Source organism: Eptesicus fuscus, chromosome 18 (assembly GCF_027574615.1).
Source record: "Eptesicus fuscus isolate TK198812 chromosome 18, DD_ASM_mEF_20220401, whole genome shotgun sequence".
In the NCBI taxonomy this organism is placed as follows: Eukaryota; Metazoa; Chordata; class Mammalia; order Chiroptera; family Vespertilionidae; genus Eptesicus; species Eptesicus fuscus.
This window is the reverse complement of record NC_072490.1, coordinates 59350001-59369805: the sequence shown is the minus strand read 5'-3', so window position 1 is coordinate 59369805 and position 19805 is coordinate 59350001. Positions and strand designations below refer to the sequence as shown.

Genomic DNA, 19805 nt, shown 5'->3' with positions numbered 1-19805 from the left:
AGGAAGCTGGAAGTACTGTAACAATGGTGATAATTATATTGTGGCTTTCGTAGTATTTAGACAGAGGAGTCATCTCTAATTTTTTTTTATCTTAGCTAGGAAAGAAATCTGTTATTTACTTTGTAAAATGTTAAATAAATGCTGAGGGATTTCCTTTTAAAATGGTTGATAGTTTTCAATGTATACTGGTCACTTATGCTTTGTAGTTTAAGGACTTAATGAGCTCTTATATTAAATTTGCAGATTAACTCTTCCTGGGAGAATTGTAGAAAATGGAAGTGAAAAAGGGTCCTATGATGCAGATAAAGGTATTTACTTTGGAGATTTTGTTAGTTTTGTTCTTTGGATTCTTCATGTTAATGTTACTATGTAAAAATCTTTCAAGACTAGAGGCCTGATGCACGAAATTCGTGCAAGAATAGACCCTCACAGCCCCGGCTTTGTGCGGAAGGTTGTCTGGATGGCCGTTCCGCTGTTCGGCCGTTCAGTCGATTTGCATATTATACTTTTTTTATTAGAGATACTGTGAGGACCTTTTAGGTGTATTGCAAGTGCAGTCTGTCCCTATGACTAAAGTTTTTCAGTGTCCAGTGCTGTTATTAATGGATTTCTTAAAAATGACAATTTTTTTTAGTCTTTGGAAGTATTTCCCAGTATTCTTCACAGTAAACTTAACAATCTGTGTGTGTGAGGAAATAGACAACATAGATGATTTTAGCTGTGAATCAAATCTTTCTTGTACAATTTCAAACTCAAAATTTAATTATATGTAGATGAGAAAGAAGCTGTTCCTAGGTGGCATTTAAAGGCTGACAGAATTTTCTTCTCGTGAATAAGTCGTTCAGCTGGCCCTAAAACCATTTTTTATCTTTATGTAAGTAGTTTGTTATTGGGTAGGAATAAGAATACACTGTGTGCTCTTATGTATTTGCCCAGGGAGTATTATCTATTGGCCTTCATGAACTAGGGAAAGGGAGGAAAGATGGGATGACAATGTGAAGTGACAATAGTGCAATATAATTAATGTGATAAAGAAGTATAATGAAACTGCCTTCCTAGGTTTAAATCTGCTTTTAATTGCATATAAGTTGTTATTACATTTTAAAAGGACATAGGACTTGAGGAAGGTTGCTATATGTGGAAATATTTTGTGTTAATTGCATTTAATATATTTAGATAAGAATAACATGTTTTAAAATGTAAGAGTAGTAAATAATGTAATGAGTGCATAGCTGAGCCTAGTTGAAGTTTGATAAACCCAGTCAAGGAAAGAAAAGAAGTACATAGGTATAATTTGTGTCTGCCTTAGACTGACTTTGGAATGTAGCTCTTAAGATAGTAAAGGATTTTATTAAGCTATAACTGCTTTTTGTGTATTTTTGAAATTGCTGCTATTCTGTATAGGATAATGTATCCTGATTTTTTTTGCCTCCCTAGTCCAGAAATACATTTTATAAGTAGCTGCTATTACCCTCTCAGGCTATTGAGTTTTGGACTTTTAATATTATCAATAGTTAGGGTGATATTGCAGTAAGACTAAAGCATTCAGCAGCTTTAACAAATTAATTTCTTATAGTGGTGACAGCTGAATTAGTGGTTCTGAAAAACCCAGTTGGAACTTTTCTGATTTTCAGTCACTAAATTTATGTAAGGCCATAATTTTGGAGCTTTATAAAATAGAATTATATCTAAACATATATATTACATAGATATATTTGTGAAGTCTTTGAGTATTTTAATCTTGTTAACCATAAAACAAATTTATGTTTAAGGAATTTTTACCATTCAGTTACCCAAAGAAACTCCTGGTCAGCATTTTGAGGGGCTGAACATGTTAACTGCGCTTCTGGCACCAAGAAAATCCAGGACTGCAAAACCACTTGTGGAGGAAATAGGTATGTTTATTGCAGTTGGAACAGCAAAAAAAAGAAAAGCAGAATAATTGGAATGTTGTATATTTCCAGTGGAAAAGGAATATAGCAAATAGGAGATTGGAGAAAATATTTCAGGTGACAAGATAAGGAGGTTATGTGAAAATAGTTCATTTGGCAACATATAATTTATTTTTTTAAAAATATATTTTATTGATTTTTTATAGAGAGGAAGGGAGAGGGATAGAGAGTTAGAAACATTGATGAGAGAGAAACATTAATCAGCTGCCTCCTGCACACCTCCTACTGGGGATGTGCCCACGACCAAGGTACATGCCCTTGACCGGAATTGAACCTGGGACCTTTCAGTCCACAGGCCGATGCTCTATCCACTGAGCAGGGTGGCAACATACAATTTAAAGACATAAAGAACTCCATTGAACCAGTAGGTCGGTCATATTTTTGAATAAATTAAAATAGCATCTCTGTCTCTGGCAAAAAATTGGCCACTTGAGCTAAAATTAGAAGTGTACAATTCAGTGAGCTACATGAAGTGAACACCAATATTGGAGTAGAAATGGAACATTTCCAGTACCCTGGAATCCTACCTGGGCCTCCTCCCTTTACTTCTCCCTCCTCCTCTCCAAGGTACCCACTGTCCTCAGTTTTGCCTGTTTTTGAATTGTATATAAATATAATTTCACAGTATGTGTTCATTTTTGGCTGGCTTCTGTCACTTAACATTTTTGTGAGATTTATGCATATATGGCTGAGGTCTGTTTGCTTTTACTGTATTTATTATGCATACATCCTATCATGGGTGGATTGTGGGTTAGATCCATTTTTTTGCTACCTAGTATATGAATATTCTTTTACTGTGTTTTGGTGCAACACAGGCAGTCATTTTTCCTCCATTTTTTTCTTCCTTGAGTTGTACCTAGGAAATCCAGTATTTTAAAAAGTTAATATTTAACCCATTAGGTGCTTCTGAGGTTTCTGAGGAAGGAGTAGAAGATGACGATGGAGACTTTGGCTGGGAAATCGAACAGTCCCCCTATGAAGAGGTGCCAGAGGGTGCTGTGCGCCCGCAGGGCCACTATGGATTTGGAGGCCTGCGATCGGGAGTGTTTCAGCGGTTACAGGTACGCTGTCTTCCCAGAAGACCTGGGCACTTAGGTTTTACACGTAGATATTGTGGTCTCAGTTCTGCTCATCCTGGGAGTGAGTTTGTGAACGTTACAGGAGGTGACCTGTTGAGAGCACAAAGCTCAGCTCCTGTCCGCACACATGATAGGTGCTCCTGCCTGTCCATTGCTCGGCTGCGTGGCCCAGGCTCCACGCATCCAGGTAGATGACGCTCTCCAGCTCTTTGTTCTGCGCTTGGTTCAGGGTTCTAGACATTAAGTTTTAAAACCCAAAGTGGAACCACCTCTCCTCATACTTCTGGAAAGCTTTGTGTTTTATATGACAGTCATGTGCTTATGGCGGGTGTCCCTCAGCCCAGCCTGCGCCCTCTCGCAGTCCGGGGCTCTTGCAGTCTGGGACCCCTCGCTTCTTATTGCCTACCTGCAGCGGAGGTGGGAGAGGCTCCTGCCATTGCCGCTGCGCTCGCCAGCCATGAGTCTGGCTTCTGGCTGAGCGGTACTCCCCTGTGGGAGCGCACTGACCATGGGGGCAGCTCCTGCGTGAGTGTCTGCTCCCTGCTGGTCAGTGTGTGTCATAGCGACCGATTTGCATATTAGGGTTTTATTAGATAGGATGTTCCTGGTGAGAGTGAGTTTGTGTTGCTTGATCAGATCGTTTAGTTTTTGGTGTACGGTAGGCACTTCTGTCTCTTTACTCTTGATGGGGATTGAATGTAATCTCTTGTTAAAACCCGATTATATGTCAATTAGGCTAAACAAGAATGGCATCACTTTCTCTTCCTCAAATAATGTAGGAAATTTGTCTTCATTTTAGATTATCTAGGAATATTGAAATGAATGAAATGGAGAGGAAATATTTTGGATTACTTTGTAATATTGTTTTATAGAAAATGTATTCCTAGAATGCTGTGTGATGAAAGTGTTAATGAACCACTCTCTTAGGTTCTTGCCTTTTTTTAAATGAAAGAAACAGCAATGAGCAGTTTGTTTTATTTCATTCCTGTCTGAGTAGAGAATGTTAAACCTGTTGTAATGTGGCTTATTATAGTAAGACATATTTGAGTTTACCAAGGAGAGGTAAATGACCTATGCTGTAGTCCCACTTCTACCTGTGTACAGGAAAGTTTCATTTCCGCTTTGTAAAACAGAGAGAACTTTGTTCACCTCTTAGGAGATGCTACATTGTGTAAACTCTTTGAAAACAACTATAAGATGCTAGAAAGACCTCTGCCCTTGAAAAATATAAAATTCTCTTAAGATTCCTTAAAGGGAACAAAATTGGGATTTACTTAGGAGCAAACAATTCTGATGAACTTTTTCCTTAAAAAACCTGTGACACTTTTCTGCTGAATTATGATCTCTCTATTTTGTTACGATAGATGCCTGAGATTTTGTTGTCTATGGTTTCTTCTAGTATTTTTATGGTCTAATGACTTACATTAAAGTCTTTTATCCATTTTGAGTTTATTCTAGTATATGGTATAAGGTGGTGGTATAGTTTCATTTTTTTGCATGTTGTATCTCTTCAATTTTCCCAGCACCATTTATTGAAGAGACTGTCTTGATTCCATTGTGTATTCTTGCCTTCTTTTGTTAAATATTAATTGAGCGTGATGTCTTAGGTTGATTTCTGGGTTCTCTGTTCTGTTCCATTGATCTATATGCCTGTTCTTGTGCCAGTAGCAGGCTGTTTTGAGTACAGTGGCTTTGAAGTATAATTTGATATCTGGTATTTTGATTCCTTCAACTTTGTTCTTCTTTCTCAAGATTGCTGCGGCTATTCAAGATCTTTTTTGGTTCCATATAAATTTTTGGAGTATTTGTTGTAGATCTGTGAAATAGTGCTGTTGTTATTTTAATAGGGATTGCATTGGATATGTAGATTGCTTTGGGTAGTATGGACATTTTAATGATGTTAATCCTACAAATCCATGAACATGATATATTCTTCTACTTGTTCATATCTTCCTCAATCTCTTTTTTTCAATATCCTGTAGTTTTCCGAGTACAAGTCTTTTACAACTCCTTGGTTAAGTTATTCCTAAGTATCTTAATTTTTTTTGTTGCAGTGGTAAATGAAAATAATTGTTTAGTTTCTTTTTTTGTGAATTCACTATTGGTGTGTAAAAATTCCATTGATTTCAATTTTGTACCTTGCTGCAATGCCAAATTCACTTATTAAATCTAGTAATTTTTTGATTACTAGTCTTTAGGGTTTTCTGTGTACAATATCATGTCATCTTAGAATAATGACAGTTTTATCTCCTCCTTTCCAATTTGGATGCCTTTTATTTCTTCTTGTCTGATCCCTGTGGCTACAACTTCCAGGACTATTTTGAATGAGAGTGGTGAAAGCAGACATTCCTATCTTGTTCCTGTTCTTAGGGGAAATGGTCTTAGTTTTGCCCATTGAGTATGATGTTCGCTGTAGGTTTGTCATGCATGGCCTTTATTATGTTGAGGTATGATCCCTCTATTCCCACTTTGCTGAGAGTTTTTATCAACAGTGTGTGTTGGATTTTGTCAAATGAGTTTTTTGTGTCTATTTATAGGATCATGTGATTTTTGTCTTTCAGTTTATTTATGTGATATATCATGTTTATTGACTTGTGAATTTTGTACCAGCCTTGCATCCATGGAATAAATCCCACTTGGTCATGATCTTTTTAATATATTGCTGGATTCAAATTGCTAATATTTTGTTGGTGGTTTTAGCATCCATGTTCATCTAGGATATTGGCCTGCAATTCTCTTTCCGTATGGTGTCTTTATTTGTTTATGGGATTAGGATAATGTTGGCCTCATAGAAAGAAGTTCAAAGTGTTGCTTCCTCTTGAAATTTTTGAAATAGTTTTGAGGAGTATAGGTGTTAGTTCTTTGAATGTTTGGTAAGACTACCCTGTGAAGCCATCTGGACTAGGATTTTGTTTTCTGGGAATTTTTAAATTACTGATTCAGTTTTATCCATTGTTATTGGCCTATTCAGGTTTTCCTGATTCTGTTTTTAGAGGTTTTATTTTTCTAGGAATTTGTCCATTTCATCCACATTGTTAGCTTGTTGGCATTTCGTTGTTCATAGTATTTTCTTACAATTCTTTGTGTTGCTATGGTATCAGTTGTTACTTTGCTGCTTTCATTTTTTATTTTACTTATTTGGGTCCTCTCTTTGTTTCTTGATGAGTCTGGCTAATGGTTCATCAATCTTGTTTACCTTTTCAAAGAACCAGCTCTTGGCTTCATTGATCTTTTGTACTTTTTTTGGTCTCTATGTCATTTATTTTTGCTCTAATCTTTATTATTTCCTTCCTTCTACTTACTCTGGGCTTTTCTTGTTGTTCCCTTTCTAGTTCTATAAGTTGTAGGGTTAAATAGTTTATTATTAATTTTTGTTGTTTTTTTGATCTAGGCCTGTAGTGCTGTGTACTGTATTTTCTGGCGTATAAGACGACTTTTTAACCCAGGAAAATCTTCTCAAAAGTCGGGGTCGTCTTATACGCTGGTGTCATCTTATAGGGCGGGTATACCCCAAACTCTACATTTTAACTGGAAAAGTTGGGCGTCGTCTTATACTCCCAGTCGTCTTATACGCCGGAAAATACGGTACTTCCTTCTCAGGACTGCTTTTGCTCTGCCCCAGAGATTTTTGGTTGTTGTGTATGTGCATTTTCATTTGCTTCCAGGAAGTTTTTTTATTTCTTCCTTGATGTCATTGATAACCCATTCATTGTTTAATAACTTGCTATTTAGCCTCCATTTGTTTGAATGTTTTTGGGTGTTTTTAATATAGTTGATTTCTAATTTCATTCCACGTGGTCTGAGAAGACGTTGATATTATTTCAGTCTTCTTGAACTTGTAGACACTTGTTTTGTGTCCTAACTTGTGGTCTGTTTTTGAGAATGACCCATGTGCACTTGAGAAGAATGTATATTCTGTCTCTTTGAGGTGAAGTCTATATATATATAAAAGGCTAATATGCTAAGTGTCTTGACTGTCTGACTGGTCGCTATGATGCACACTGACCACCAGGGGGCAGACGCTCAACTCGGGAGCTGCGAGCTGCAGTGACTTAGCAACGGTGGTACTTGGGTGACTCACCCGGAAACCAGAGAGGAGGGAGCCAGATTCCTCTCGGGGCTGCACATTTCCACCTTCAGCCATGGGTTATGTTGTTGCTGGGGCACTGTCTTTCAGAATCTGGTTTACTGCACACTTGCATTTGTGTTCCACACCCTGTACAAAAACAACTTTGCAGAGTGCCCTCTCACATTCCAGGAACCCTCGGGGGATGTTGGAGAGCTGGTTTCGGCCCGATCCCCGCAGGCTAGGTCAAGGAACCCCACCTGCTGGAGGGACTCCGCTCATTCTACAGACGTCAGGGAGGGACTGCGGGAGGTTGGCTCCAGGGTGGGTCTGGCTCATCTTGCCCAGTCCCACCCCGCTGGCCACCTTCTAATTAATTTCCTTTCAATGTGCACGAATCCCGTGCACCGGGTCACTAGTGTTTTATAAATGTCAATTAAATCCAGCTGATCCATTGTGTCACTTAGAGTTACTGTTTCCTTGTTGATTTTTTTTGTCTGGGAGATGTATCCAGTGAAGTCAGAGGGGTATGAACAATATATGACTACTAGAGGCCTGGTGCATGAAAATTCGTGAACTCTTGGGGGGCGGTCACTCAGCCAGGCCTGTGCCCTCTCGCGGTCCAGGACCCCTCGGGAGATGTCCACCTGCCGGCTTAGGCCCTCTTCCCCGGGGATTGGGCCTAAGCTGGCAGTCAGACATCCTCTGGCAACAGAAGCAGGAGAGGCTCCCGCCACTGCTGCTGTGGTAACCAGCCATGAGGTGGCTTCTGGCTGAGCGGCTCTCCCCCTGTGGAAGCACACTGACCACCAGGGGACAGCTCCTGTGTTGAGCATCTGCCCCCTGGTGGTCAGTGTGTGTCATAGTGACCGGTCGTTTTGTCGTTAGGATCAATTTGCATATTACCCTTTTATTATATAGGATGTTTCCTTAAAATCCTCCAGAAGTTCTTTTATGTATTTACTAGAGGCCTGGTGCACGAAATTCGTGCACGGAGGGGGGTTGTCCCTTAGCCCAGCCTGTACCCTCTTCAATCTGGGACCCCTCAAGGGATGTCCGACTGCCCGTTTAGGCCCGATCCTTGGGATCGGGCCTAAACGGGCAGTCGGACATCCCTCTCACAATCCAGGACTGCTGGCTCCCAACTGCTTGCCTGCCTGCCTGCCTGATTGCCCCTAACCGCTTCTGCCTGCCTCTCACAATCCAGAACTGCTGGCTCCCAACTGCTTGCCTGCCTGCCTTCCTGATTGCCCCTAACCGCTTCTGCCTGCCAGCCTGATCACCCCCTAACCACTCTGCTGCCAGCCTGTTTGCCCCCAACTTCCCTCCTCTGCCGGCCTGGTCACCCCTAACTGCCCTCTCCTGCAGGGTTGATCACCTCCAAGTGCCCTCCCTTGCAGGCTTGGTCCCTCTCAACTGCCCTCCCTTGCAGGCCAGGTACCTCCCAACTGCCCTCTCCTGCTGGCCATCTTGTGGTGGTGATCCTGTGTCCACATGGGGGCAGGATCTTTGACCACATGGGGGCAGCTATATTGTGTGTTGCAGTGATGATCAATCTGTATATTACTCTTTTATTAGATAGGATAGAGGCCTGGTACAGGGGTGGGGGCCAGCTGGTTTGCCCTGAAGGGTGTCCCTGATCAGGGTGGGGTACCCTTGGGGTGTGGGGCGGCCTGAGCAAGGGGCCTGTGGTGGTTTGCAGGCCAGCCACGCCCCCTGGCAACGCAAGCGGAGGCCCTGGTATCTGGAATTTATTTTCCTTCTACAATTGAAACTTTGTAGCCTGGAGCAGAGCCAAGCCTGGGGCTCCCTCCGAGGCCCGAAGCCATTTGTGTTGGGGTTATAATTGAAACTTTGCTGCCTTAAGCGGGTGGGCCTGGCCAGAGTGTGTGGAAAGCTTTGCTTCCCCTGTTGCCAGCAGCAACCCTGGCCTGCTCTCTCAAGCTCCATTCTGCCGCCATTTGTTTGAATTTGTTTACCTTCTATAATTGAAACTTTGTAGCTTGAGTGGAGGCTTAGGCCTGCAACGGCTGGCAGAAAGCTTGGCTTCCTCTGTTACCTAGGAAACCTTGCTCTCTGTGGCTGTAGCCATCTTGCTTTGGGTTAATTTGCATGCTCGCTCTGATTGGATGCTGGGCGTGGCTTGTGGGCGTGGCTTGTGGGTGTGTCGGAGGTATGGTCAATTTGCATATTTGTCTATTATTAGATTAGACTAGGTGTAGCGGTTTATAATGCGGATTTTTTAAAATAGATGGAGTTACACATATGTTGATATATATGCGATTTGATATGTATGCTATTTTGTTGTATTGACAACAGATTTGAAAACTTCACTTCATATCTCAAATTTTCTGAAGGTGTTAACATTATAGATATTTTTACACTTAAAAATGTCAAATTTTGCGCCAAAAAGCATCTGCGGGAAGTTTTAATTCATTACTTTATTTTGAAGAAAAGTGCTGCTGAAAGTTATTGTAGATTTTGGGAAGCTTATGGTGAACGTGCTCCATCTCAAGATACTTGTGAACTCTGATTTAAACACTTTGAAATTTATGATTTCAATGTGAAAGACAAAGAATGTCCAGGTCAATTTGAACCATGCTTTGATTGTAAAACGACCAGAATGGGCCAGAAGACACAGCCAAGTAATTTTGCTTCATGATAGTGCACCATCACACACTTCAAAACCAGTTAAAGACACGTTGAAAGATCTTGCCTGGGAAGTATTAACCCTCCCGCCGTATTCACCAGACCTTGCTTCTTCAGATGACCACTTGTTCCGATCACTGGCACACGCCTTTTCTGCAAAGCACTTCAAAACTTACGAAGAAGTGGAAAATTGGGTCTCTGAATGGTTTGCCTCAAAACAAGAAAAGTTCTATTGGGACGGTATCCACAAATTACCTGAAAGATGGGGGAAACGTGTAGCTAGCAATGGACATTACTCTGAATAAAGCACTTTTGATGTTTCTCTTGAAATTATTGTGTTTTTCTTTGATTTCAAAATCTACATTATTAACTGGTACACCTAGTAGGTGCTCCTATATTGGGTGCATATGTTATAGAAGATTGGAGAAAAACAAGCTATGCTTAGAGAAATGGAGTTATAATTTATTATTATTATGTTCAGGCCCAGAGAAAAATGCCTTTCAAATTCTGAGCAGCAACATAGAGGAAGCTGTTCCTTTTTATATCTTTCCCAGTCCTTCGTTTCCCAAATATGGGCTTTTCTGGTCCCCTTTGCAAGTTCTTTTTTTTTTTTTTTAATATATTTTGTTGATTTTTTTTTTTTTTACAGAGAGGAAGGGAGAGGGATCGTTAGAAACATCGATGAGAGAGAAACATCCATCAGGTGCCTCCTGCACATCCCCTACTGGGGATGTGCCTGCAACCAAGGTACCTGGCCTTGACCGGAATCGAACCTGGGACCCTTCATTTCGCAGGCAGATGCTCTATTCATTGAGCCAAACTGGTCAGGGTCCCTTTGCAAGTTCTTAAAGAGCCCTGTGTGCTGGGGCTTTGATACCTCAACTAAAGGCCTGACCTGGCCCCAGCACTGATAACTTCATCTGGGGATGGCTTATAACCTCTCTAAAATGGGAGTAAACAGGTCTTGCAGGACCAGACAATTAAAGGGGCAGTGACTAGATTCAGATTGCTAGCCCCCCAAAATGTCTCTTTTTCCCCATCACATATATGTGTACCAGGGTTATGTCTTCTTGCTGGGTAAATCCCTTTAGTATTATGTAGTGACCTTAGTGTTCACTTGTGATGGCCTTCATTTTGAAGTCTATTTTGTCAGATAGGAGTATTGCTACCCCAGCTTTTTTTTTTTTTTTTTTTTTATTCCCATTTGACTGGAAATATTTTTTCCATCCTTTAACTCTCATCCTGTGAGCCTTCTGTTTTGAGGTAGGTCTCTTGTAGATAGCATATAATTGGATCATGTTTTCTTTATCCATTCAGCTACCCTATATCTTTTGATTGGAGCATTTATTCAATTTACATTTAAGGTTATTATTGAAAGGTACTTATTTATTGCCATTTTAATTCTGTATGCCTATGGTTCTCTTTCTCTCTCTATTCTTCTCATTACAGCAGTCCCTTTAGCATTTCTTGTAATGCTGGCTTGATGGTGATGTACTCCTTTAGCCTTTTTGTCATGGAAGCTCTTTTTTTCAACATCTATTTTGAAAGATAACCTTGGTGCATATAGTAATCTTGGTTTCAGATCCTTGCTTTTCATTACCTTGAGTACTTCATGCCATTCCCTTCTGGCCTATGGAGTTTCTGTTGAGAAGTCAGCTGAGAGCCTTATGGGAGCTCCTTTATAGATAACAAATTGCTTTTCTCTTGCTGCCTTTAAGACTCTCTCTTTGTCTTTAACTTTTGGTGTTTTAATTATGATGTGTCTGGGTATGGGCATGTTTGGGTTCTTCTTGCTTGGGACTCTGTGACTCCTGAACTTGTGTGACTTTTTCCTTAACCAGGTAAGGGAAGTTTTCTGCCATTACTTCTACAAACATGTTCTCTATCACTTGCTAGTTTTTTCTCCTTCTGGTATTCCACTTAGGTGAATATTGTTCTGTTTCATGTTGTCTTACAGTTCCCTTAAGCTGTCCTATTTTTTAATTGTTTTTGGTTTTGGTTTTTTGAGGAATTTTTCCCCACTCTGTCTTCTAATTCACTGATCTGATCCTCAGCTTCTCCCAATCTGCTGTGTTTTCCACTGTGTTCTTTATTAGTGCTATGTCATTTATTTCTGACTGTTCTTTTTGCATAGTTACTATGTCTTTTCTCATGCTGTTGAGCATATTTGCCACCATTATTCTGAACTCTATATCACATAAATTTCTTATCTCCATTTCACTTATCTCTTCTTAGAATTCTCTTTTTCTTTCATTTGGGGCTTGTTTTTTATCTTCCCATTTTGGCTGCCTTTTGTGTTTGTGTCTGTGTAGTATGTAGAACTGCTAGGACAGTGGTTCTCAATCTTTCTAATGCCGCGACCCTTTAATACAGCTCCTCATGTTGTGGTGACCCCCAACCATAAAATTATTTTCGTTGCTACTTCATAACTGTAATTTTGCTACTGTTATGAATCGTAATGTAAATATCTGTGTTTTCCGTTGGTCTTAGGCGACCCTGCTAGCGGTTCACAACCTGACCCACAGGTTGCGGCATTAGGAAGGTTGAGAACCACTGTCCTAGGACTTCTAATATCTAGTGCAGTACATTGTCAGACCCTGTATTTGACTAGCCCTGAGTCCCCTGTTTGGAGCGATCAGCAATCCACAGCCTGTGGCTCCTCTGCTGGGGCTGGGTGCCTTTGGAAAGGACTAGAATGTGCACCAGGGTCTGCTTTTCCTATCCCTGGGCCAGAAGGAGGTCAGGCAAAGACTCAAAGCCTCAGGAGATCCACCTCCATCTTGCACTCTGAGTGTTCTCAGCCTTGATTGTGCTCAGGCTATCAACCGCAGAGTGGGGAAGAGGTCTTCCAACAGCATGGGACAACTGCCTTTCCCCCAGTCAAAACCACCTGGACTGCAAAGATCCTCGGGGGAAAGATCGCCACGGCTTGAGGGAATGACTCAGCACAGGAAACTGAGGTGGCTGCCCTCAGTGCTACAAACCCAGAACCCCCAACCATGGACTCTCCTCACATGGCTGCAGTCCACTCTGCCCTCCCTCTGCTGGAGCCCCAGGTGAGTGGCTGCATACAAGATTTTGTGCATTGGCCCTTTAAGAGGCATTTCCAGCCCTCTCTCCCTGAAAAGCAGTCCTATTAGTTTCACAGCCAGATGTTACTGGGTAGCCTTCTGAGTTCTGGTGCTCTCTGCTGGGGCACCCAGCCTGGGGATTAGACCCCAGAGTTCTCCGGGGGAATCCCCCCATAGCTGAGATATCCCTCTGGAACTTCCCAGTTGCTGTCTATGGGAGCCTAGCCACCCCTTTCTTGTCTCCACGCTTCCTACCAGTCTCTGTGAGGTCTCCACTTTCTGTCCTTGGTTATCAGGGTTCTCTCCAGCTAGAACTCAGTTGATTTGTCAGCGTTGTTTTTCTGCATTTCAGTTGTATTTCCAGTTTGGTCCTGGGAGAGTGTCAGTGTAGCTTCCACTTACTCCACTGCCATTTTTAATCCTCTTTTTTTATTTTTAGATTCCACATATAAGTGAAACTCTACGGTATTTGTTGTTCTCTGTCTGATTCATGTAGACAGATACCAAAGAAATGGTTACTAGAGAGGAAAGGGTGAGGAGATGGATGAAAAGGTGAGGGGTAACATAGTCAATCATACTGTTTAAGTTTGTTTGGTGACAGGTGCCTACTAGAAATAGTGGGATGATTACATTGTAAGATAAAAAAAAATCAAATCACTGTATGATACACCTGAAACTAATATAACCAATAATATAACATTGTATACCAACTATCTATAATAATAAAAGCGTGATATACTAATTAGGTCAGACGTCCTCCTGGATGTCCTTCCTTCGGGACAAAGCTGCAGCGGACATCCTGGAGGAAGCTGGTGCTGTGAGGGAAGCATGGGCCCAGGTGCCTGCCAGCGGCCGGAAGGAAACCTGTTTCCCCGGTGTCAGAGGGAAGCCGGCAGCTGGGGGAAGGCCTAATGTTGCACAGGTTTTGTGCACCAGGCCTCTAGTCTATAATAATAAAAGCGTGATATGCTAATTAGACCGGATGACCTTCCGGACAAAGCCGTCGCAGTGGGGGCCAAGGTAGAGGCAGCTGCTGCAGCGGCCGGAGCTGAGCCCCTTGTACGAATTTTGTGCATCGGGCCTCTAGTACTTAAATAAAAAATTAAAAAAATAAATACAGGTTTGTCTAACTTCAAAGTCATGTTTTTGTACTTCATCATGTTGCTTTGAGAATGTGTGTGTGTGTATGTGTGTGAGCATTCAGGGAACTTCTTGGGGCTAGAAGGAAAGAAAGCAGTGACTCAAGGGTGCTAGGGAGAGGGACTTGGGGACCAGGGGCAGGAAATGACTCTCTTCGTAGTCATCTAGCTGAGGTAAGTCCTGCAGGTAAAGTATAACTTGTCTCCTCCAAGCTCTACAGCAGCGCCCTTTCCAGCTCTATGGCTGGAGGAGCTAATTTTCAGCGGACGAAGAAGGTTGAGTCTAGGTTGCATTACTGGGGAAGAGATGTTTCTGGTGGATTAAACTGGAACTTAGAAAGTATTTTCCCATGAAGCATTGCTGAGTGCTTATTAAACAACTAGAGGCCCGGTGAATGAAATTTGTGCATGGGGGGGGGGGGTGTCCCTCAGCCCAGTCTGCACCCTCTCCAATCTGGGACCCCTCGAGGGATGTCCGGTAGGATCGGGCCTAAACGGGCAGTCGGACATCCTTCTCACAATCCAGGACTGCTGGCTCCCAACTTCTTGCCTGCCTGCCTTCCTGATTGCCTCTAACCGCTTCTGCCTTCCAGCCTGATCACCTCCTAACCACTCCCCTGCCAGCCTGATTGATGCCTAACTGCTCCCCTGTAAGCTTGGTCACCCCTAACTGCTCTCCCCTGCAGGCCTACATCCCCCCACCCCCCAACTGCCCTTCCCTGCAGGCCCGGTCGCCCCTAACTTCCCTGCTCTGCCAGCCTGGTTGCCCCTAACTGCCCTCCCCTGCAGGCTTGGTTGCCCCCAAATGCCTTCCCCTGCTTGCCTGATTGCCCCCAACTGTCCTCCCCTGCAGGCCTGATCCCTCCCAACTGCCCTCCCCTACTGGCCATCTTGTGGTGGCCATCTTGTGGGTTGGAGTGATGGTTAATCTGCATATTACTCTTTTATTAGATAGGATAGAGGCCTGGTGCACGGGTGGGCACTGGCTGGTTTGCCCTGAAGGGTGTCCCGGATCAGGGTGGGGGTTACCTTGGGACATGGGGCGGCCTGAGCGAGGGGCCTGTGGTGGTTTGCAGGCTGGCCACACCCCCTGGCAACCCAAGCAGAGGCCCTGATATCTGGGATTTATTTATCTTTTATAGTTGAAACTTTGTAGCCTTGAGCAGAGCCAAACCTCCTGCTTGCTCCGTGGCTGCAGCCATCTTTGTTGGGATTTATTTATCTTCTATCATTGAAACTTTGTAGCCTTGAGTGGAAGCCTGGGCCATCCAGGGTGTGCGGAAAGCTTGGCTTCCTCCATTGCCGTGGAAGCCCAAGCCTCCTGCTCATTCCGTGGCCGCAGCCATCTTGGTTGGGTTAATTTGCATACTCGTTCATGATTGGCTGGTGGGCGTGGCTTGTGTGGCGGAGTGATGGTTAATTTGCATATTACTCTTTTATTAGATAGGATTTGTCGTGAGTATTCTGTATAGTTTATTAAGAGTTGAAGACATTTATGGGTTGCCCTTAGAACCTAACTATTTATAATAGTATTTCTATAGGGAAATATATTCTAAGTTTTCAAAAAATAAATTGAAAAAGAACTTTAGAATACACATTTCTATAAGGTTGGGGATGGCCAGATATCTGGTTTTTGCTGTGAATGTTTCTTTAGAAGTATTAGGATGTTGTGGCTGCAACTTCCAGAAATGTCTCTGGCTCCTTATCTTGTATTAGATTGTGCTTAGATTATATGTCACAACTGGGTCACTTCAGCTCAATGGATGGTGGTAGGGAGGAGCGAATTTTTTATTCAGAAATTTTGATTAGGTCGGGAGTGTGTACCCTAGTTTCTCCCTGGCTAATTCAGCATAGCTCATTTCATTGTAGGGAATTTTGCATTACCACAATGGACTTGAAGCCTGATTGGTAGGCACTAACCTGTCATTCCACTTACAAAATCTGATTTAATAGTTTGCTGTACATCTCTCTGCCAAATTATTTATCTTTATTTCTCTTCAGTTAATATTCTTTAAGCTTTTTCTAATTTCCATACTTCTCACTTGGGGTTGTTAGTAGAAATGGGAGGTTGAAGAAAGAAAAAAGGTATAGTTTTAGAAACATTTTGTGTGGTATAAGTTTCTTCATAATTCTGACTGGAATAAAAAAGAACATAAGGCAGTTTTCCCAATATACCTGTTTTCTGTAGGATTTGCTTAAGGAAACATGCTACATATAAATATGTATACATCTAGGAGAAGATGGTTACAGTAAAGTTGAATATTACTTAGATTAGATTTTTAGCTTTTTAAATGGAAAGTCATATCCATCAAAATTGCTCTTAAAATTTCTTAAATATGCTAATAAAGTAGAATGTATAGTTCTGTGTGTTTTATATAGTGCTCCTTGAGACCAGCTGTGCTAGACCAAAGGAAGAAACGAAAGGAAAGTCTGTGTATAAATGACTGATATTCAAATCATTCTGTCTGTTAAAAAATAAAGGTGATGATGTAGGTGATACAAACAACGTTAATGCTTCATGAAGCGGACAACTTATTTGGAGAACTGCAAAATGAGATGGAAGACAAGAAGCTATTATAGAAGAAAGAATCAAGAACAAAGAAGAAAAAAATAAAATATATCCGATTGGCAGGGGCCCCATAGTCAACTTTGTTTTGGGCTAGAAGGAATAAGAAAGTAAAGTGCAGGGTGGGTTTGGTGTCTGGGGATTGGCTGGCTGAGGGAATATACTGCATTCTGGTCAAGCAGAGCACTTACAGGGACACAAAAATTATCACCTAAGTTCTAATTAGCTTATTTGACACCTGGGATAGGAACACTTACATCTTGAGTCTAGAAATTTATTTCAACAGTAGTGACCCAGTTGTGCACATTGAAAAGAAATTAATTAGAAGGTAAGGTGGCTAGCGGGGCGGGACTGGGCGAGATATGCCAGAAACCTCCTGCAGTCCTTCCCCCACCAGCCACACCTGGGGTGGTACCGTGGTTTGAAGGGCAACTGCGGAGTGAGCAGGGTCCCTTCAGCAGGTGGAGTTCCTTGGCCTGGCCTGTGGGGATCGGGCTGAAATCGGCTCTCTGAAATCCCTCGAGAGGGATTCCAGAGTGCGAGAGGGCACTCTGCAAAGTTGCTGTCGTACCGGGCAGTAAATCCACAGTGCCCCAGCAACAACATAACCCATAGCCAAAGGTGGAATCACGTGGCCCCGTGAGGAATCTGGCTCCCTCCTCTCTGGTTTCAGGGTGCGTCACCCGAGAACTACTGTTGCCAAGTCACTGCAGCTTGCATCTCCTGTGTTGAGCGTCTGCCCCCTGGTGGTCAGTGTGCATCATAGCTACCCATCGAATGGACACTTAGCATATGAGCCTTTTATATATGTAGACGAGTGGCATGGTGCGCAGATTCGTGCACATTGAAAGGAAATTAATTAGAAGAAATATTTTAATATCGCTATTCACCCTTATATAATGGAACTATCAACCAAATTCACAATCAACAATGACAGATTGAAACACACATGTGATTGGCGCCAATGAGAGCTTTATATGTATTGTGCATGTGTGAGTCAACTTAGCCTTTTATATAAATAGAACTAGAGCAGTAGTGCACGAATTTGTGCATGGGTGGGGTCCCTAGGCCTGGCCAGTGATAAGGACTGATGAGGTCCAGGCCAATCAGGGCCTGCCAGCTGGGGGAAGGGACAGGATGCAGGAGGTTGCCCATTGGCCCCAAGGAGGAAGCTGGTCCTTGGCCCCTGGGTAAGGGGCTGCATCCGCCACCACCTATCCCGGGTTTTCTGTCCCAGCCTGGGGCCAAAGGCCCCAGCAGGGTTGGTAGAAGAGGCGACAGTAGGCAAGCTGGGGACGGAAGGAACTGATGTTGACGCCGCTGGCCAGACAGCTGCAAGAGGTTGGATGTGGAAGCAACTGACGACTGGGGGCAGCTCCTGTGTTGCGGTTTGCCCCCTGGTGATCAGTGTGCGTCATAGTGACTGGCCGACCGGTCGTTCCGGTTCCGGTCTCTGCTTAGCCTTATATAGATAGATAGATAGATAGATAGATAGATAGATAGATAGATAGATAGATAAACTTGCTTAATTAGACCTGCTTTCTGATTTAGGTAAACTTTTTCCAGCCCAGTGAAGCACCCCAACTTCCCTTTCAGGTAATTGTCAGCAACACAGCAGTAAATATCAACACGGAGCACATTATTATTATAGATCATGCAGGGAGAACAAAGGGTAAAATATTTAAGTGCAGCAGTGTTTGACTATTTTCTGCGTAGTGAGAAAACCTGAAGTCATTTTCAACATCCACCATTTCTTCTTTTAAGTGGGGTCAAGTTTCTAAACTTTCTAAATCTCCATTTTCCGGCTAATGAAAAGAAACTAGGATTTCACTGTGTCTCCTATCTACATACTGCAGGACTTCTGTGAGGATCAAATGAGACGAGGCACAGGAAAACACTTCACAGACATTTGGTTAAAGTGTGAAATGTTTGCACCTGGCTATAAAGTCATGTTCCTGGGCTGAAGAAATGGCGAGTAGGGTAGTTGCTAGGGAGAGGAAGCCGGATGTTGTTACGTGATGTCATTACTCGGTACCCACAGTGACTGTTTCTGGGCTGTGTACCACATTTTGCATCATGGGGTCCTGGCATTGGCTGCAGTTTGGTGGACTGTTGCTCCGGGATGGTGGTGGGGCCTGTGTCCCACTTGGGGGAAGCTGAGTTGTGCTTTTTGGGAGCCAGGTTCCCGATGCCAGTGTGTGTCACGGCAGCTCCTGTGTTGAGCGCCTGCCCCCAGATGGTCAGTGCGCATCATAGTGACTGGTCGGACACTTAGCATATTAGCCTTTTATAAATAGACTAGAGGTCTGGTGCACAGAATTTGTGCACTTGGGGCATTTCTCAGCTCAGCCTGTGCCCTTTCGCAGTCTGAGAGCCCTCGGGGGATGTCCGACTGACGGCTTAAGCACGGGGAGTGGACCTAAGCTGTCAGTCGGATATCCTTAGCATTGCCACAGATGCAGGAAAGGCTCTCACCACAGCTGCTGCACTTGCCACCCGTGATACTGGCTCTGGCTGAGCGGTGCTCCGCCTGTCGGAGTGCACTGACCATCAGAGGGCAGCTCCTTCATTGAGCGTCTGCCCCCTGGTGGTCAGTGCGTGTCATATCGACCTGTTTTTCTGCCATTCGGTCGGTTTGCATATTAGCCTTTTATTACATAGGATGAGAGGCCCAATGCAAGAAATTCGTGCAAGAGTAGACCTTCCTTCCCCCAGCTGCCTGCACCAGCTTCCTTCTGGCACCCGGGACTCAGACTTCCCTCCAGATGCCGGCAGGCACCCGGTATCCGGGCTTCGCTCCGGCTTCAACAGGCACCCGGAAACGGGGCTTCCCTCTGACCACCGACAGGCACCCGGGACCTGTGCTTCCCTCTTAGGCCCGGCTTCGTCTAGAAGGACGTCCGGAAGGATGTCCAGTCTAGGTAGCATGTTACACTTTTATTATTATAGTTGTTCGTAATAAAACCTTCACATCTCTAAGAGTAAATGGGGAGTAATGGGGAATTAAGTGTTCTGCCAGCTTACAGGGCTTTGTTGCATTCTGTTTTTTTATTTGAAGCTTATATAGCCTTAATATATCTTTAAAAGCTTGTTGTAAGGATTAAATCAGATAATATTTGCTTGGCACATTGTAGATGTTTAACAAACATATGCTGGATTGGAATCAAAATGTCACAGGTAGTACCATGGCTTACTGATCAATTAGATTCTTCCTGTGTTTTCACAAATTTTTGCAAAATTAGACTTGCCAGTGCTAAAATAAGAGATAGTAATTATTTTTTCT

The 19805-nt window shown here is 43.0% G+C and overlaps 1 protein-coding gene across 3 annotated transcripts in view; it reads left to right on the top strand.

Annotated features, from left to right (window-relative positions):
- SHQ1 (SHQ1, H/ACA ribonucleoprotein assembly factor) overlaps positions 1-19805 on the top strand; it is a 148337-nt gene that overhangs the window by 16406 nt on the left and 112126 nt on the right. For 2 of the 3 annotated variants that reach the window (XM_054729489.1, XM_054729490.1), the window contains exons 2-4: positions 244-308; positions 1790-1895; positions 2853-3013. In XM_054729489.1, the coding sequence (XP_054585464.1) occupies positions 273-308; positions 1790-1895; positions 2853-3013 (303 nt within the window). In that variant the 5' untranslated portion in view covers positions 244-272. Of the gene's footprint in view, positions 1-243; positions 309-1772; positions 1896-2852; positions 3014-19805 lie in introns of all 3 variants that reach the window. The other variant, XM_008154136.3, reaches the window with a different exon arrangement.